Source organism: Chionomys nivalis, chromosome 16 (genome assembly GCF_950005125.1).
Source record: "Chionomys nivalis chromosome 16, mChiNiv1.1, whole genome shotgun sequence".
NCBI lineage: Eukaryota > Metazoa > Chordata > Mammalia > Rodentia > Cricetidae > Chionomys > Chionomys nivalis.
Window position 1 is genome coordinate 43101206 of NC_080101.1, and position 14652 is coordinate 43115857.

Sequence of the window (14652 nt, forward strand, 5' to 3'; positions counted from 1 at the left end):
TAAATAGCCCCCCTGAAGCACACAAGTTTTTTAAGTTGTTCCTAAAGAGGATAGACATACCAAACACAAAAAAAGTTAGTCTCTGCACCCAGCACACCCTTCTCTGCTCACAGTCTGTGGAGGTGAGCTACACCAGCACTGGAATGAAATGCCTGTTCCTGTAACTCTGGCTCTGGAGAAATCAGGAGCTTTTTTTTTTGTTGTGTTTTGATTCCTTTGTTTTTGTTTGAGACAAGGTTTTTCTCCACAGCTCTGGCTGTCCTTGAACTGAAGAAGATTCCCCCTGCTTCCCCCACCCCAGTGATGAGATGCAAGGTGTGAGCTTTAATCACTAGCAAATATCTCTTTCCTTTTCCCTCCCTCCCCTTCTCCTTCCCCTTTCCTTCCTTTACTAACCACGTTACTAACTGAATGATTTCCTTAGTCCTCAATTACTAACTTTATTTTAATTAATTAATTTATTGATTGATTGGTTTTCCGAGACAGGGTTTCCCTGTGGCTTTGGAGCCTGTGCTGGAAGCAGCTCTTGTAGATCAGGCTGGTCTTAAACTCTCAGAGCTCCTCCTGCCTCCCAAGTGCTGGGATTAAAGGCGTGCACCACTACCACCAAAAGCCTTAATTTTATTTTAAAATACAAAACAAACAAACAAACAACAACAACAAAAAAAAAACCCTCTAACTTAAAAAAAGAAGTTAGTGCTGGCAGTGGTGGATCACGCCTTCAATCCCAGTACTTGGGGGGAAGAATCAGGCAGATCTCTGAGTTTGAGGCCAGGGTGGTCTACAAAGCGGGTTCCAGGGCAGCCTGGGCTAATCAGAGAAACCACCCTGTCTCAAAACAACAAAAACAAAAGAAGATACTTAGTAGTCTATATTTATTTCTTCTTCCAGCGAAATTGAAAGTCATTAAAAAAAAAAAGTAGTCAGGGTTGGCACAGCCTATAATCCAGCTGCCTACGAGCCAGAGCAAAAAGATTGCAATTTCAAGGCCTTCCCAGGCTACCCAGAAAATTTCAGACTGACTTGGGCAACTTCCCAAGACCTTGCTTTTAACTTAAAATAGAAAAGAAAAACATAGCAAGCTATGCAGATCAGTGGCAGATCATATCTGCCTAGCAAAGAGAATGCCCTGTGTTTAAACCAAACACCAGAAAGAAAAACAAAACCCCACTGAACAAGATACAAAGTTAAAATGATAAACAGTGAGAGTAAGCCATCTTTTCTTTGACACTAAAAACATCTAGGTGTCCAGTCCTGTGTCCGTCATCCCCCACCCCCTCCCTACCCCCACCCCATTCCGCAGTCTTGTAGAGCCTCCCTTGAAGCCTTCCTGTGCTGGGTCCCTAGTCAACACTGCACAGCCCAAACACAATCTCAGCCTGGTCATGACGGCTCAGAAAGCCGCGTGGGCATTGCCTTTTTTTGCTCTTTTAATTCTTCTTGATGACATTTAGTCTCCATTCAAACACACCCGTGACCACACGCCACTTAAATCTTGCAATACTTTTCAAAACTGTTAATCAAGTTCCCCCCGCCCCACAAGTGCAGGATATCTCACCTGACAATTTTTTTAATTCAAGGAAATGCTTAACCATAGGACTCAGGGCTCTGCAAACATATGCCGAAACTGACTATAGTGTTAGGAAATAGACTCTTACCTGGTGGAATCTTTTAAGATGAAGAATTAGGATAGCTGGAACAGCAGATATAAGTAGTTGCTTCCTGGCATTAGTATAAACTCCTCCTGCTTTCTTTTCTGCATAAAATACAACCAAGTTACTTATAAAATTCCATTGAACATATTACTTAAAATGTGATAGACATCTGTGCTGGTGTGCACCCTTTTTTTGTTTTTTCGAGACAGGGTTTCTTTGTAGTTTTGGGGCCTGTCCTGGAACTAGCTCTTGTAGACCAGGCTGGCCTTGAACACAGAGATCCGCCTGCCTCTGCCTCCTACGTGCTCGGGCTTCAGGATGCGTCCCTTGGCTTTCACACAGGGGCAAGGACCAGAAGCTGGGTTGACATGCTTGTTTCAGCACACACTTTAGCTACTAAGCCCTCTCTCTCATCCTGTGTAACAGCGCAGCTGTCACTGACAGTAGTCTTTCCAGTCGTTTATGCTTGTCATGTAGTGAAAATTCATCACGTGAGAACACCGTCTTTTATCCAAGCAAACATTACATTCATCATGGCATAAGCATGTTTATAGGCGATTGAGGGCCTTTGGGAAGGCCAGTAGTCTCAAATCCCACTAGAGATTCAATTGCAAATTTTAGGGGTATTTTGGCAAGGTTTCAAATCCCTCAGATGAGAATACATCGGTTTGTATTTTCAAGACACAGATATATACTTCTTTCTCCTTAGTGACTGCCACGTCTACTGGGAATCTACTTTGCCTGGCCAGTGTCCTGAGTGCAGAGACACGGGTAAATGGGACAAGGCCTGTGACAGTGGCTCAATGCACACAGGTTCGTGGAGTGGCCCCCTTAGGGAACTAAGGGAACTATGGGCCACTTGCCAGCTACCCTCCACCAGGAAGCAGGAAGAAAGCAAGGAGATGCTCACCTGCAGAGCTGGCTCCCTTCTGGCACTGCTGCCTCTTCTCCGTGCAGTCCTCACACAGCAGCTTATTGTTACCCATTAGCAGCTCCATGGACGTGAACTGGTAGAGACAGGACTGCACGGAGCACTCTTTAGAAGTCGTTACATAGCTCTGAGAAAGAGTCTGAAAAGCATTTTGGGCGCTATGAAACCTCATATGTTTTCCCTCTGAAAAACACAAATTATTGGGGACATTTAGTGGATGTTTTTCCCTGTCAAAATCTCTATTTCCAATCACAGGGCTGCCCAAATGAAGTTCAGCAACCGCTTCAGTCATTTCCTCGTCAACACTGTGAGTCTCCGTGGTGTGTGGCAATTCACTTGCCAATGAGAGGTGCGGGTGCTGATCTGGGTGCCCGCAGGGATCGCCACTGGGTCGGAACAGCACGGTTTGCTGGGACGTGCTCTCGGATTCAGAGGCTTCACTGTCGGCATCGACACTGCTTTCGGAAAGGCCGGCTTCCTTCTCACTGCCGTCGGTGGGGCTCTCGTTCAGTGAGGACTCGGTACTCACGATGCCGGCAAACCGGCTCCCTTCAAAGTTTTCATCCTTCTGATGCTTTACAACAGTTCTCTCTTCTCCATATGGCAATTCTCTTAAAGGTTTTCTGTCATGACTCAGTGGATTCTGTAAGTTGACAGAAATCTTGTGACCTTATGGAAAACAAATGCCACTAAGTCCTATTTAATTTTCCATGATTATTAAAGAAACAATTCTCTGAGATCCATTTCAAAATCTACCTTAACGAGAATCAACAGATGATAGACTAACTTGCTCTAACTTAAAGCTAAACTGTTACCCAGGGGACTAACAACAGGGGCTGCCGTGTGTGAGGAAGGAAATGGCACTTCTGTAGAAGGGCTACAAGGGAGACTTAAACCTTTCATGTAGACATAAGACATCTATATCTACCATTACGTATTTGGTCTAGTAAAAGATGAATAACAGCCAGGCAGTGGTGGTGCACACCTGTAATCCTAGGATTTGGGAGGCAAAGAGAAAGGATCTCTGTGAGTTTGAAGCCAGCCTGGTCTACAGACCAAGTTCCAGGACAGCCAGGACTATATAGGGAGACCATGTCTCACAACAAACAAATAAACAAACAAAACCAAAACAAAGCACCAAAAGCTAAAAGTCATTACACACTCATATTTTACTAGCCAGCGCTTTAGAAAAGCACATCAGAACCTGAAGTGCCTTCGTCACTTCCAACCCACAAGGTTCCCATCAAAGCACTCCTGTTCTCCACTGTTAGAAAAGGAACATGTTCAAGTAGATTAGGCACGACAAGAATCTTATGAGGTAGAAATGACAGACTTTATTTAAAGATTATACCTGCAATCCCAGAATGGGAGGTTGAAGCAAGTTTCAGGCCAGCCTGAGTTAAATACTGAAGTTCAGGCTAGCCAGAATTATAATACAAGACTCTGTCTCAGAAGCCGGGTGGTGGTGGCGCACGCCTTTAATCCCAGCACTTGGGAGGCAGAGGCAGGCGGATCTCTGTGAGTTCGAGACCAGCCTGGTCTACAAGAGCTAGTTCCAGGACAGGCTCCAAAAACCACAGAGAAAACCTGTCTCGAAAAACAAACAAACAAAAAGAAAAAAATAAAGTGTGCTAATCAACTGTAATCTGTTGACCCTACTTTTAGATCATAAATCCAAACTTTAAAGCATGTTTGATATTACTAATGAGTTAACTGATGATCTCAAAACATATGCTGGTACTGTGGTAGTGTTCATAGATAGCATCTCCATTTCTTGCTTTGTTGCTCTGGGTGCTGCCGAATGTTTGAGCACTCGCAGGACTCCACTCTGGGCTCTTAAAAAGTAACTTTTAGTGGTGTGCTTTGAAGTACAGAATATTTTTGGGATTTCCTTCAGAATAACCTGGGCTGGGGGAAGAGGAAGTGATGGATATATATGGTAAAAACACCATCAGCCATGAACTGGTTGTTGTAAAGCTAAGAAAAAGGAGGGGGAGTGTCTTTTAGATACTGCTGTTTCTATCTGTTAACATGCTCGAGACTTCAAAATAAAAGTACTAAAAACATACCCCCCATAGTCTCACTTGCCTTCTCTTTAGGTGAGGAATGCTTCTTGGCAGCTCTGGGGTGATGGGTATTTTCTATAGTAACGGTGCCATTGTTATGATCTCGGTCTGTCTCCTGTAAACTTCTGCATTTATTCATTTTTCCCAAAAGTACAGGTTTTGAAACCTATGTAACATAAAACATTTTAAGTAAATAAATTCTTCTCAAAATTCCTAACTTACTAAAAATGTCAAAGGGTAATTTTCTTTTTTTTTTTTTTTTGAAAGAACTGTTAAATTACTTTATTAGAATGAGTGTTCTGTTGGCATGTGTGTCTGTGGACCACTTGCATGCATTACCCATAGAGGCCTGAAGAGGGCGATGGATGTCCTGGACCTGGAACGAGTTGAAGAATGTGGTAGTTTGAATGGCCCCCATAATCTCATAAAGAGTGGCATTATTAGGAAGTGTGGCTTTGTTGGAGTAGGTATGGTCTTGCTGGAGGAAGTGTGTCACTGTGGGGGTGGGCCTTGAGGTTTTCTATGCTCAGGGTCTCAGTCAACTTCCTGTTGCCTGCAAGATGTAGGACTCTCAGATATTCCTCCAGTACCATGTGTGCCTGCATGCCGCCATGTTCTCTGCCATCATGATAATGGACTGAAACTCTGAAACTGTAAGTGAATTGCTCCAATTAAATGTTTTCTTTATAAGAGTTGCCATGGTCATGGTGTCTCTTCATAGCAACAAAAACCCTAAATAAGACAAGACAATCGTAAGCTCACAAGTCATGTGGGTATTTAGAATTGAACCCAGGTCCTCTGGAAAAGCAGCCAGTAATTTAACTGCTGAGCTTTCTCTCCAACCCACTTAAAAAAGTAATTTTCTTAATAATTTCAAAATACAAATGTTGGAATAATCTTTTTGTATACTGAATAAAGATGTGTCTCTGTTTTACCTCACCCGTCTAAGGCACCCTGATTGGTTTAGTAAAGAGATGAATGGCTAATAGCTAGGTAGGAAGAGGACAGGCAGGACTTCTAGGCAAAGATTGTACTGAAGAGAGGAAACAAGCCACATGGCAGAATGTAGATTAATATAAATGGGTGAATTGAAGTTTTAAGAACTAGTTGGAAACAATCTTAAGCTAAGACCAAGCTTTCATAATTAATAAAAACTCTGTGTCATTATTCGGGAGCTGGCGGACTGTTAGAGATCTAAGGAAACACACACACTTCATGTACATGTACACAACCTGACAATCAAATACACCACACAAACCCAGTTCTGTGTAAACGACATGACTCTGAGATACAGACAATAAGCTCAACAGATGCTTGAAGAATGAATGAATGCAAGCCCTTCACAGGAGTTTCTTGGCTCCTTCTCCTTACCCTTTCCTCTATGATAGGAAGGGAAATATCAATGAAGGGGTCCTTCATGGTAGAGACCTTGAAAAAAGAAAAAGCAGATTGAGAACGTCAGTTAGATTCTAACATAGATATACACTGTTGTCAATGAGCAAAATAAATCAAACTTCCCAGGTGACTTCAAGTCTCAAGTTATGACAAAATATGAAGTACTAGGAAAAAGTAGAAAGCTGGGCACGTCTTTAACCCCAGCACTTGGGAGGTAGAGGCAGGTGGTCTCTGTGAGTTTGAAGACAGCCAGGACTGATACACAAAGAAACCCTGAGAAAGAGAGAGAGAGAGAGAGAGAGAGAGAGAGAGAGAGAGAGCAGAGATGACAATGTTTGACCAATTTCTTAGAAAAATTCTGCTTTCGAAGATATCTATGTAAGAGAGAAATCAATGTCTGTGCCCAAAGTTCTATAAATCTTAGTAAAAGAACATAGTCATATTCTATGTTTTAATGTCATAGACAAGAGGAGACACAATAATCCTAGTTTTATAAAACTAGGGAGGGCAGAAAAACTGAACATTCAGACTCTTTATTAAAATCTGATTAAGCTTAACTTATCAACCAGTCACATTTTAGAAATATTTCTTATCAAGCAGCTGAAAAATCTACAAAAATGCATGCATGTTTTATGTTCTTATAGACAGTATTAAAACAAGAATACTAAATTCAAATATCGAGTCAAGAGTACACACACAAACTAAATCAAGTGTGGCAGTCTCTTGCGCCACCACAATTTAGGGCACCTCACTGTGACCCTTACTCGTCTGCACAGAAATGTCTTTCTCACCTCAACCTAAACTAGAAGCTCATCTACCGATCATATTGAGGTGGCTGGCTGACTTATCTGGCATGGTGGCATATACCTGCAGTCTTACCACCTGGGAGGCTGATATGGGAGAACTCGAGTTCAAAGCTAGCCTGGGCTACATGTTGACAGCTAAACAGGGAGGGGAGTCAAAGGAAGTGAAGTAAGAATAGACTCAGGTAAGTCAAGAGGAAAAATGAAATCATAAAAACAAACACATTTACGTAGAAAAACTTAAAAAGGTGCTCACTTTTCAGAAGTGACAGGTATATTTTACAAGAATTACTACGTAGCCACCTGTCACAGGTCTCTTTAATGACTTCCAGCAACGCACGTAGAAGAACACCTCTTTGCTGCCATTGCCACTAGCTGTTGTGAGTCAGAGAAAGTGAACAGCAAGCTGGCCGCAGGAGAAATGCACTCTAGTCAGGATGACCTGAGTTGCTGCGGTCTTTATCCATCTGATCGCTACAGGGAAGTTAACTGTGCTGGCTGCCGCCATAACAGGCATTTCTGCTTTCCTCAATAACAAACAGGTCTTGTGTGCTAGAAGCTTTAGCATTTGAGCTTGAGCAAGCACTTGAGTCTTTATAAAGGAAAAGCAGTTCACTTACATAACACTGTCATTTCTAGGACACCACTAATGTCTCTGAAGTGGTTTTAGTTGTGTGTGAAGTGAGGTCGGGAATCTGAATTGTTATTGAGAAGTAATCGTTACTGAAAGTAAGTCTATCAACTTATCAAACAGCTATCGATAACCACTGTGATGCAGAAACAATGTGATTGGAGTGTAGCCCATGAAGTGAATTCTAGGTACATACATTTGCACATTCTTCACACATGACTGTGCTCGTTAATTCACCAATAAAGATCCGATCTATGAAGTTCATCTTCACGCCTTCTTTTCCATAGGCTGTAAAGAGCACCCACTTTTTAATTAAAAAGTTCACAAAACACTGATCCAACAGTTACATGCCATTATTTGTTTATTCAAAAGTTATCTGGATAAAGTATAGCTTCCATATTATATCCAATAATGTATTTATTATATTATGCTACATTTTTCTCCTTTACAATTTTGTAAAGGAAATATTTATTAAGTACCACGATCTGTAAGAATTAACCTCATGCAGGTTCCAGGGACTGAACTCATGCCATCAGGGTTGGCAGCACATGCCTTTATTTGCTAAGTCATCTTGCCAGCCCAAACTATTTTTAAGAGGTAAAATAAGTAGAGCAATTGATGTGGGATTCCCCTCTGTATGCTGTGATTACCATTAATGAATAAAGGAACTGATTTGGGCCTATAGCAGAGCTATAGGGCAACAGAGCTAGGTGGGGAAAACTAAGCTGAATGCTGGGAAAGAAGGCAGAGTCAGAGAGAAGCCATGGAGCTGCAGCTGGAGACAGACGTGCTGAGACTTTGCTGGTAGGCCACAACCTCGTGGCGATACACAGATTAATAGAAATGGGTTAAACTAAGATGTAAGAATTAGCCAATAAGAAGCTAGAGCTAATGGGGCAAGCAGTGATTTAAATAATACAGTTTCCGTGTGATTATTTCGGTTCTGGGTGACCATGACGAACAAGCGGCTCCTTGCAGCAAGCAATAACTACTAACTTATATCATACCCCAGCTGCTCCCACTAAGCTTTTTTGATGCCTCTGTTCCTAGTGTAGAGGTAGACAGACTAGGGAAAATAACAGTTTTTGAGGCTAAAGATTCCAGAGCCATGGCTATGAAAAGGGGATGTAAGAAACAGGTATGTGAAGCACAGTGTGAGAAGTGACCATGGCAATTAATAACTCACGTGAACATGTACATATGTGTGCCTGGTGATTACTTTTAAAAGCTGAAATTATTGTGTTTATGAAGTCCTTACAGATCAAAGGAAACTGTGCTAACGGTTTACTTTAAAATAGCCAGGTATTGGAGGAAACTAACCAAACAATGTGCTATGGGTATAGCTAAGTTAGGTGACACACACAAGAAGACGCACTGTGCTAATCCTTCTGCTTGGACAGACGTTTAAAGTTTTCGGAGACAGAAAGTATATTAACAAAACTGTTCATCTTGCTTTCAAACTCCTATCCTGTGCAAGCCTCTACCTTCAGAGAAAGTGTTGAAAATTATTAAATGCATCATTCAAAGCACTTAATAACAGAGAAGATATACTTTAACACCAAAAGACATTTTTTATAGAAACTATTAAGAAATACAATGTTTCATTAAGAAAAATCGAACAAGGGATTAAAAAGAGACCTGACAGATGGAAAGAAACCAGGGCTGATGCCGCCAACATGCACTAGAGGGCAGCATCACAACACATAGCAACAGGGCACACACTGGAGACATTGTGTCCTCCAGCTGCCCCCACTTCCGAGATAGGGTCTCACTATGTAGCTCTGGCTGGTCTGGAACTTACTATGTAGACCAGGCTAGCCTCAAACTCAGAGAGATTCACCTGCCTCTGCCTCCCAAGTGCTGGGATTAAAGGCATGTGCTACTATACCTGGCTGAGAAAGTAAGTCTTAAACCTGTAGCTGCAATAGAACATTAGAGCACTTACTTATCAGTTATAGTCATGTATTATAAACAGTTTAATACTACAAAATAAAACTCAGAGATAAGTGTCCTTAAATTGACGACTTCATACTAATATAGTATTCCAAAGCAGAACATACGACAGTAGGAATTGGGTGTCACAGGATACACACTCAAACTGCATCTAGAAATCACTGGCTTGGCTTACATTGACAGGCATGTAGCAAACGCTGGAGCAGGCAGGATGTGCTGCTATTCGTAGTCTCTTAAATAAACAATGAATCTTCAATGTCTTTAAAGCACAGAGTCATTTTGTCTAGTTAAAACAAGGTAATGGACCTGCCCTCTGAATTGAACTCGATACCCTCTCTACAGAGGTGGGCAAACCAATGGCTGATACTGAAAGCATTGATGTAGGTGAACAATGTAGGTACAGGGATGTAAACAAATGGGGAAATGTTTCCGGTAGTGAACTAGACAGAGCAGCAAACTGCGTTCTTCAGACAAGTGTCTCCCAGCCTAAATCAGAGAAGCCCTCCCTAAATGAATAGTGGTGAGCGCACACTCACGATTGCCCCAGGATGCAGAGAACAGATCTAGTGTGGGCCCATCCCCAAACAAGTCACCTACACCAGTCAGTCTCTCTAAGGTGCCCAACACTGAGGAAGAGGGACAGGAAGTATGTAAGAGCCAGAAGAAGGGTAAACGGCTATTGAATGCTATTTCCTAGATAGGATGCAACTACTGTAATCATCAACTCACACCAACTGTAGTTATTACAGCAGGACCACACAGGACCAGCATTATCAATAAATCAAGGCATTCATGGGGCCTTACCTTTGAACTACTGGCTAGCATTAGATTCAGGAAAAGGGGAAACCACTGTCTTTTGTGACCCCCATTCCCACTGATTCCCTTTTCCTCATCCCTACAGGAGCATGAGTACAGATTGGCATTTACAGATGCATGGCATCTTACCAGTGGCTAGACTCTGAAAAAGAGTCTCCCTCTAGCAGCCTCAAGCAGCACTTCTCCTCTATGGGAAGCGTGAGCTCTCTCCTCCTTCCACTCTTTACCACACGTTTGTTCAGGGACTGGGAAATCACAGCTGTGGAGAATTCCGGGGTGCAAGGCAGGCCTTGTGCAGAGGAAAGTGTTCTCCAACACTCTCCCCTTTCCTGCCCCCCAGCTCTTAGGTGCTGCCCTCTGCAATGTTCCTGGAGTCTTCTGGGATGACGAGACCTTTCTTATATTGCTTTATAACGTACTTTTCTTTTTTTGTTTTTTTGAGACAGGGTTTCTCTGTAACTTTTGGAACCTGTCCTGGAACTTGCTCTGTAGACCAGACTAGCCTTGAACTCACAGAGATCGGCCTGCCTCTGCCTCCTGAGTGCTGGTACTAAAGGCATGCACCAGCGCTGCCTGGCTTTCTGTAAGGTACCTTTAACAGAGTCAACATACCTTTGACTTTTTTTCTAGTTTCATCATCAGCAGTCTTAGTAGTTGGGTTGTTAAATGCTTTTAGAATGCTTGCTTGTATCCTCTGTAAAACAAAGATAAGAGAACCTAGTGGTAGTCAATGAAGATCTCATTCTCAATAAAAAGGACTTTCAAATAGCAAGATACACTAGGGTTCCTACCATGAAAATAAGATATTTGAATCTTAAATAGGTACTTAATCTTGGGATACGTGTTTTGAAAGATTTCTGTGAGATTGAGATTCCCCTACGTTATACTCATTTAGAAACATGAAGTGTATTCTATCTTTCAGTTGTAAAACTCCACAAAAGAACAAACCCTCTAGCTGGAGATGATAGTGCATGCCTGTAATCTCAGCAATGGGAGGAAGGGGCAGGACTGTGAGGAAGAACCAGTCTGGACTAGAGGGAGACCCTGCTTCTAAAACAACTTCAAAAACAAAGGCGAAGCTCTACAAGCTCCCTAATGGCAAATTTTCCTAAATGAGCGGCAGCTTTGTGTTTAGGTTTCCACTCAGAATTAAAGCATTCTTACCAGCTACAAAAGCAAGTACCCCCATTAGTTCAGCTTCTCCTCAGGTTCAGAATAAGAATCCCTCTGCCCCTTCTCCTTCTATCTAAACTGGCATTCTTTATCAAGATATAAATATGAAAAAGGCAAAAAAGATCAGATCACATGGAATTTCTTGTCTATGAAGAAACCTTAATATATAAGAAGCTATGAGGCTAGTCGCTGCAGGCTCTCCAGAGAAAGTGCACACACACACGGACCCTAAAGTCCAGACTGTCAACTAACATCTACCAAGAATTTCCCAAATCACAATTATGGTGATCATTACACGTAGTCGTCAATAATGACTGTGTCTTCAGCTGCTTACAGCAAGTTACGAGGTTTCTATTTCCACACCCGTGTGTGCATGTGTTCATACGTGATGCTGAGCTCTGAAGCTGGGGCCCACACATGCTATGTAAGAGTTTTACCACTGAGGCACACACTCATAGTCCTTATTTCTTCATCTTCTGTCTATGTTAGGCAAGTCTCAATCTTCCAAAAAAGACATTTCGAAAAGGAATAAAAGAATATATTAAAATAATAAATAATCCATTTAAGTCAACAAATTATTGGCCTTCAGTTAGTTGGGCCTCTAATTAAGGTGAATTTTGTCAAATGTAATTTGCGATGTTACATAGGGTAAAGGGAAGCTTGTCATCTTTCCACAGACAGTTTTCTACACATTGCTCACAGGTTTTACTCTCTAACTACTGTCTGAGAGGCAGAAGGGTTGGGAGACAGCTCAGTACTCACAAGGACCAGAAATATGAATCTCCAGAAACCCTGCCTCCCACAAAGCCCAGGAGGGTGTGGAGGCCTGCCTGGGATCCCAGAGTAGGAAAGGTGTAGGCAGGGACTCTTCTGACAAGATGCCTAGCTAGACTAGCTGAGAAGACGATTTCTGGGTTCAGTAAGGGACATTGCTTCAAAATACAGGGTGAGGAACTATTTTAAAGAAAATACCAAAGTCAATTTTAGGGCTCCATGCAGAAATGTACATGCACTCACATTAGAACACGCACACACGCGCACGCGCGCGCACACACACACACACACACACGCACTGAAACCCAACTCTATTGCCTGAAACAGACTTTAAAGAAGATTTATTATTTATTCATTTATTTATTTGCAACTGTGTATAAGGTATGTGTGATTTGCAGGAATCCAAAAATCTGGAGGACAGCATTGGATCCCTTGGGGCTGGAGTTACAGGTCTTTGTGAACACCCCAGTATGAGAGATGGGAACCCATCTTTGGCTCTACCAGAATAGCCAGTGCTCTTTAATGCTGAGCCATCTCTCCAAACCCTAAAATGGCTTTTACACTGTGAAAATGACACAAAATTCTGTTTTTAAAAAAATGCTATAGAGACACTATGTGGTACACTTCAACAGAAAATAAAAATAATGCATATCAGAATCTAAGATATTTCTCAATGTTCAGAAGAAATTTCACACCTTAAATATTTAAATAAAGTGAAAACAATAAAAGCAAATGGACTAAGTAGTCAAACTATGAATTTAGAGAGGGGATGCTAAAACCAAATAAAAGTAGAAGGAAAAGCCTCAAAGGAAATGGAAACAGAAACTGGAGAGAAATAATACATGAAACCAAAGCTAATTCCTTCAGTATAGGATAAATAAAAATACTAGCTAATCTTAATTAAAGGGAAGTTTAATATCATACTTAAATAAGTCACTAAGAAAGTTAAATAAAATTTAAATAACCCCAAGAGAATACTTTCTAACATAATTACATTTGAAAAAATATAGTAAGTAATTTTCTAGGAAAATACAATTTTTTAAAAAAGATTTATTTATTTATTATGTATACAACATTCTGCCTCGATGTATGCCCGCACGCCAGAGCAGGGTGCCACCATGTGGTTGCTGGGAATTGAACTCAGGACCTCTGGAAGAGCAGCCAGTGCTCTATTCCTCTGAGCCATCATCTCTCCAGCCTCGGAAAATACAATTTTTAAAATTAATTATAGGAGAGGCAGAAAATCATCTACCATGCCAGAAGGAGGAAAAGAGGGAAGGAAAAGAAAGAATAAAAGCCTAAAATTTTCACAGATTATCACCAAACCTGTTTTAAAGGCATAGAATTCATTTTTAAAAGATTCCAATTCTATGAAGTATAGTAAAGGTCTAAAACCTGACTTGAGAGAGCTGAGAAAGTAACTCACTTGGTAGAGTGCTTGGCTGACAAACACAGGCCCTACGTTCAAGCTACAGTACTGGGGGCATGAAAAGGCCACCTGGCTAGCGCTGCTGACTCCAGGCCTCATTCTATCAGCACGACTCTCTCCCTCTTACGCTCCTACCTACACATCTATAATAAACTCATAAGACGCGTGTGCGCGCACGCGCACACACACACACCTAAGTGTTCACGTTAGTAGAAAAGGGAAAACCAGGGATGGAGCTGCTTACACACATGTGATAGAGTGCAGCTGAGATTCTGCCTTTAACACACTCCTACTCAACACTGGATTAAAATGAGGTATCTTTAAAATAATAAGTCTAAATCTTAGTGAAAGCTCAAATTAGAAGGGAACAAAAACAAAGAAGACATGATCTGAAGGTGAAAAGGCTGCCCATAAAGGAACTACTTATAGAAAATTTAACTATAAATTCTGTACGTACACAAATATCTATGATTTGACCACATGTTCCCTTTAGCACTGTATTCAATTTAGCAGTAGTATATTCCTCAACCTTAGAGTCACAAGCAAACCCTTTACGAAGACAGTATGAGAGGTCAGTAGTTGTAAGTCATTTCTCCACGATCTGGTGGCAGACACAACGCTGCAGTCTTTCTTCCATCAAGAAAGCCCAGGCAGCTCCAAAGCCACAGAGAAACCCTGTCTCGAAAAACCAAAAAAAAAAAAAACACCAAAAAAAAAAAAAAAAAAAGCCCAGGCAGCGGCACGTGTACTCCACAGCACACTTAGCATCTGCTCCTTCCCAGGCAAGACAATGCCGCTCCCGTCTGCAGCCTCACCGTAACCAACCAGCACGGCTGATCCGCTTGTAAGGCTAAGTACATCCACAGACATGACATGTCAATCTTGTCAAACTAGCTATGGCCCTCAAATGGCAGAATAAGAGCAACATATACTTCCTGAGTTTTTTATGATATTGTATGACAGAGAAAAACAATGCATGGAAAAATTTAATTTGCAATGATGTATGACTATCATCAAATAATAAAT

The 14652-nt window shown here is 41.6% G+C and overlaps 1 protein-coding gene across 5 annotated transcripts in view; it reads right to left on the reverse strand.

Annotated features, from left to right (window-relative positions):
- Positions 1 to 14652, reverse strand: part of Usp45 (ubiquitin specific peptidase 45) — a 64220-nt gene that overhangs the window by 10103 nt on the left and 39465 nt on the right. For all 5 annotated transcript variants that reach the window (XM_057790892.1, XM_057790891.1, XM_057790894.1 and 2 more), the window contains 6 exons: positions 10863 to 10944; positions 7678 to 7769; positions 6024 to 6080; positions 4675 to 4818; positions 2566 to 3229; positions 1659 to 1756 (listed from right to left, as the gene is read on the reverse strand). In XM_057790892.1, the coding sequence (XP_057646875.1) occupies positions 1659 to 1756; positions 2566 to 3229; positions 4675 to 4818; positions 6024 to 6080; positions 7678 to 7769; positions 10863 to 10944 (1137 nt within the window). The remainder of the gene's footprint in view (positions 1 to 1658; positions 1757 to 2565; positions 3230 to 4674; positions 4819 to 6023; positions 6081 to 7677; positions 7770 to 10862; positions 10945 to 14652) is intronic.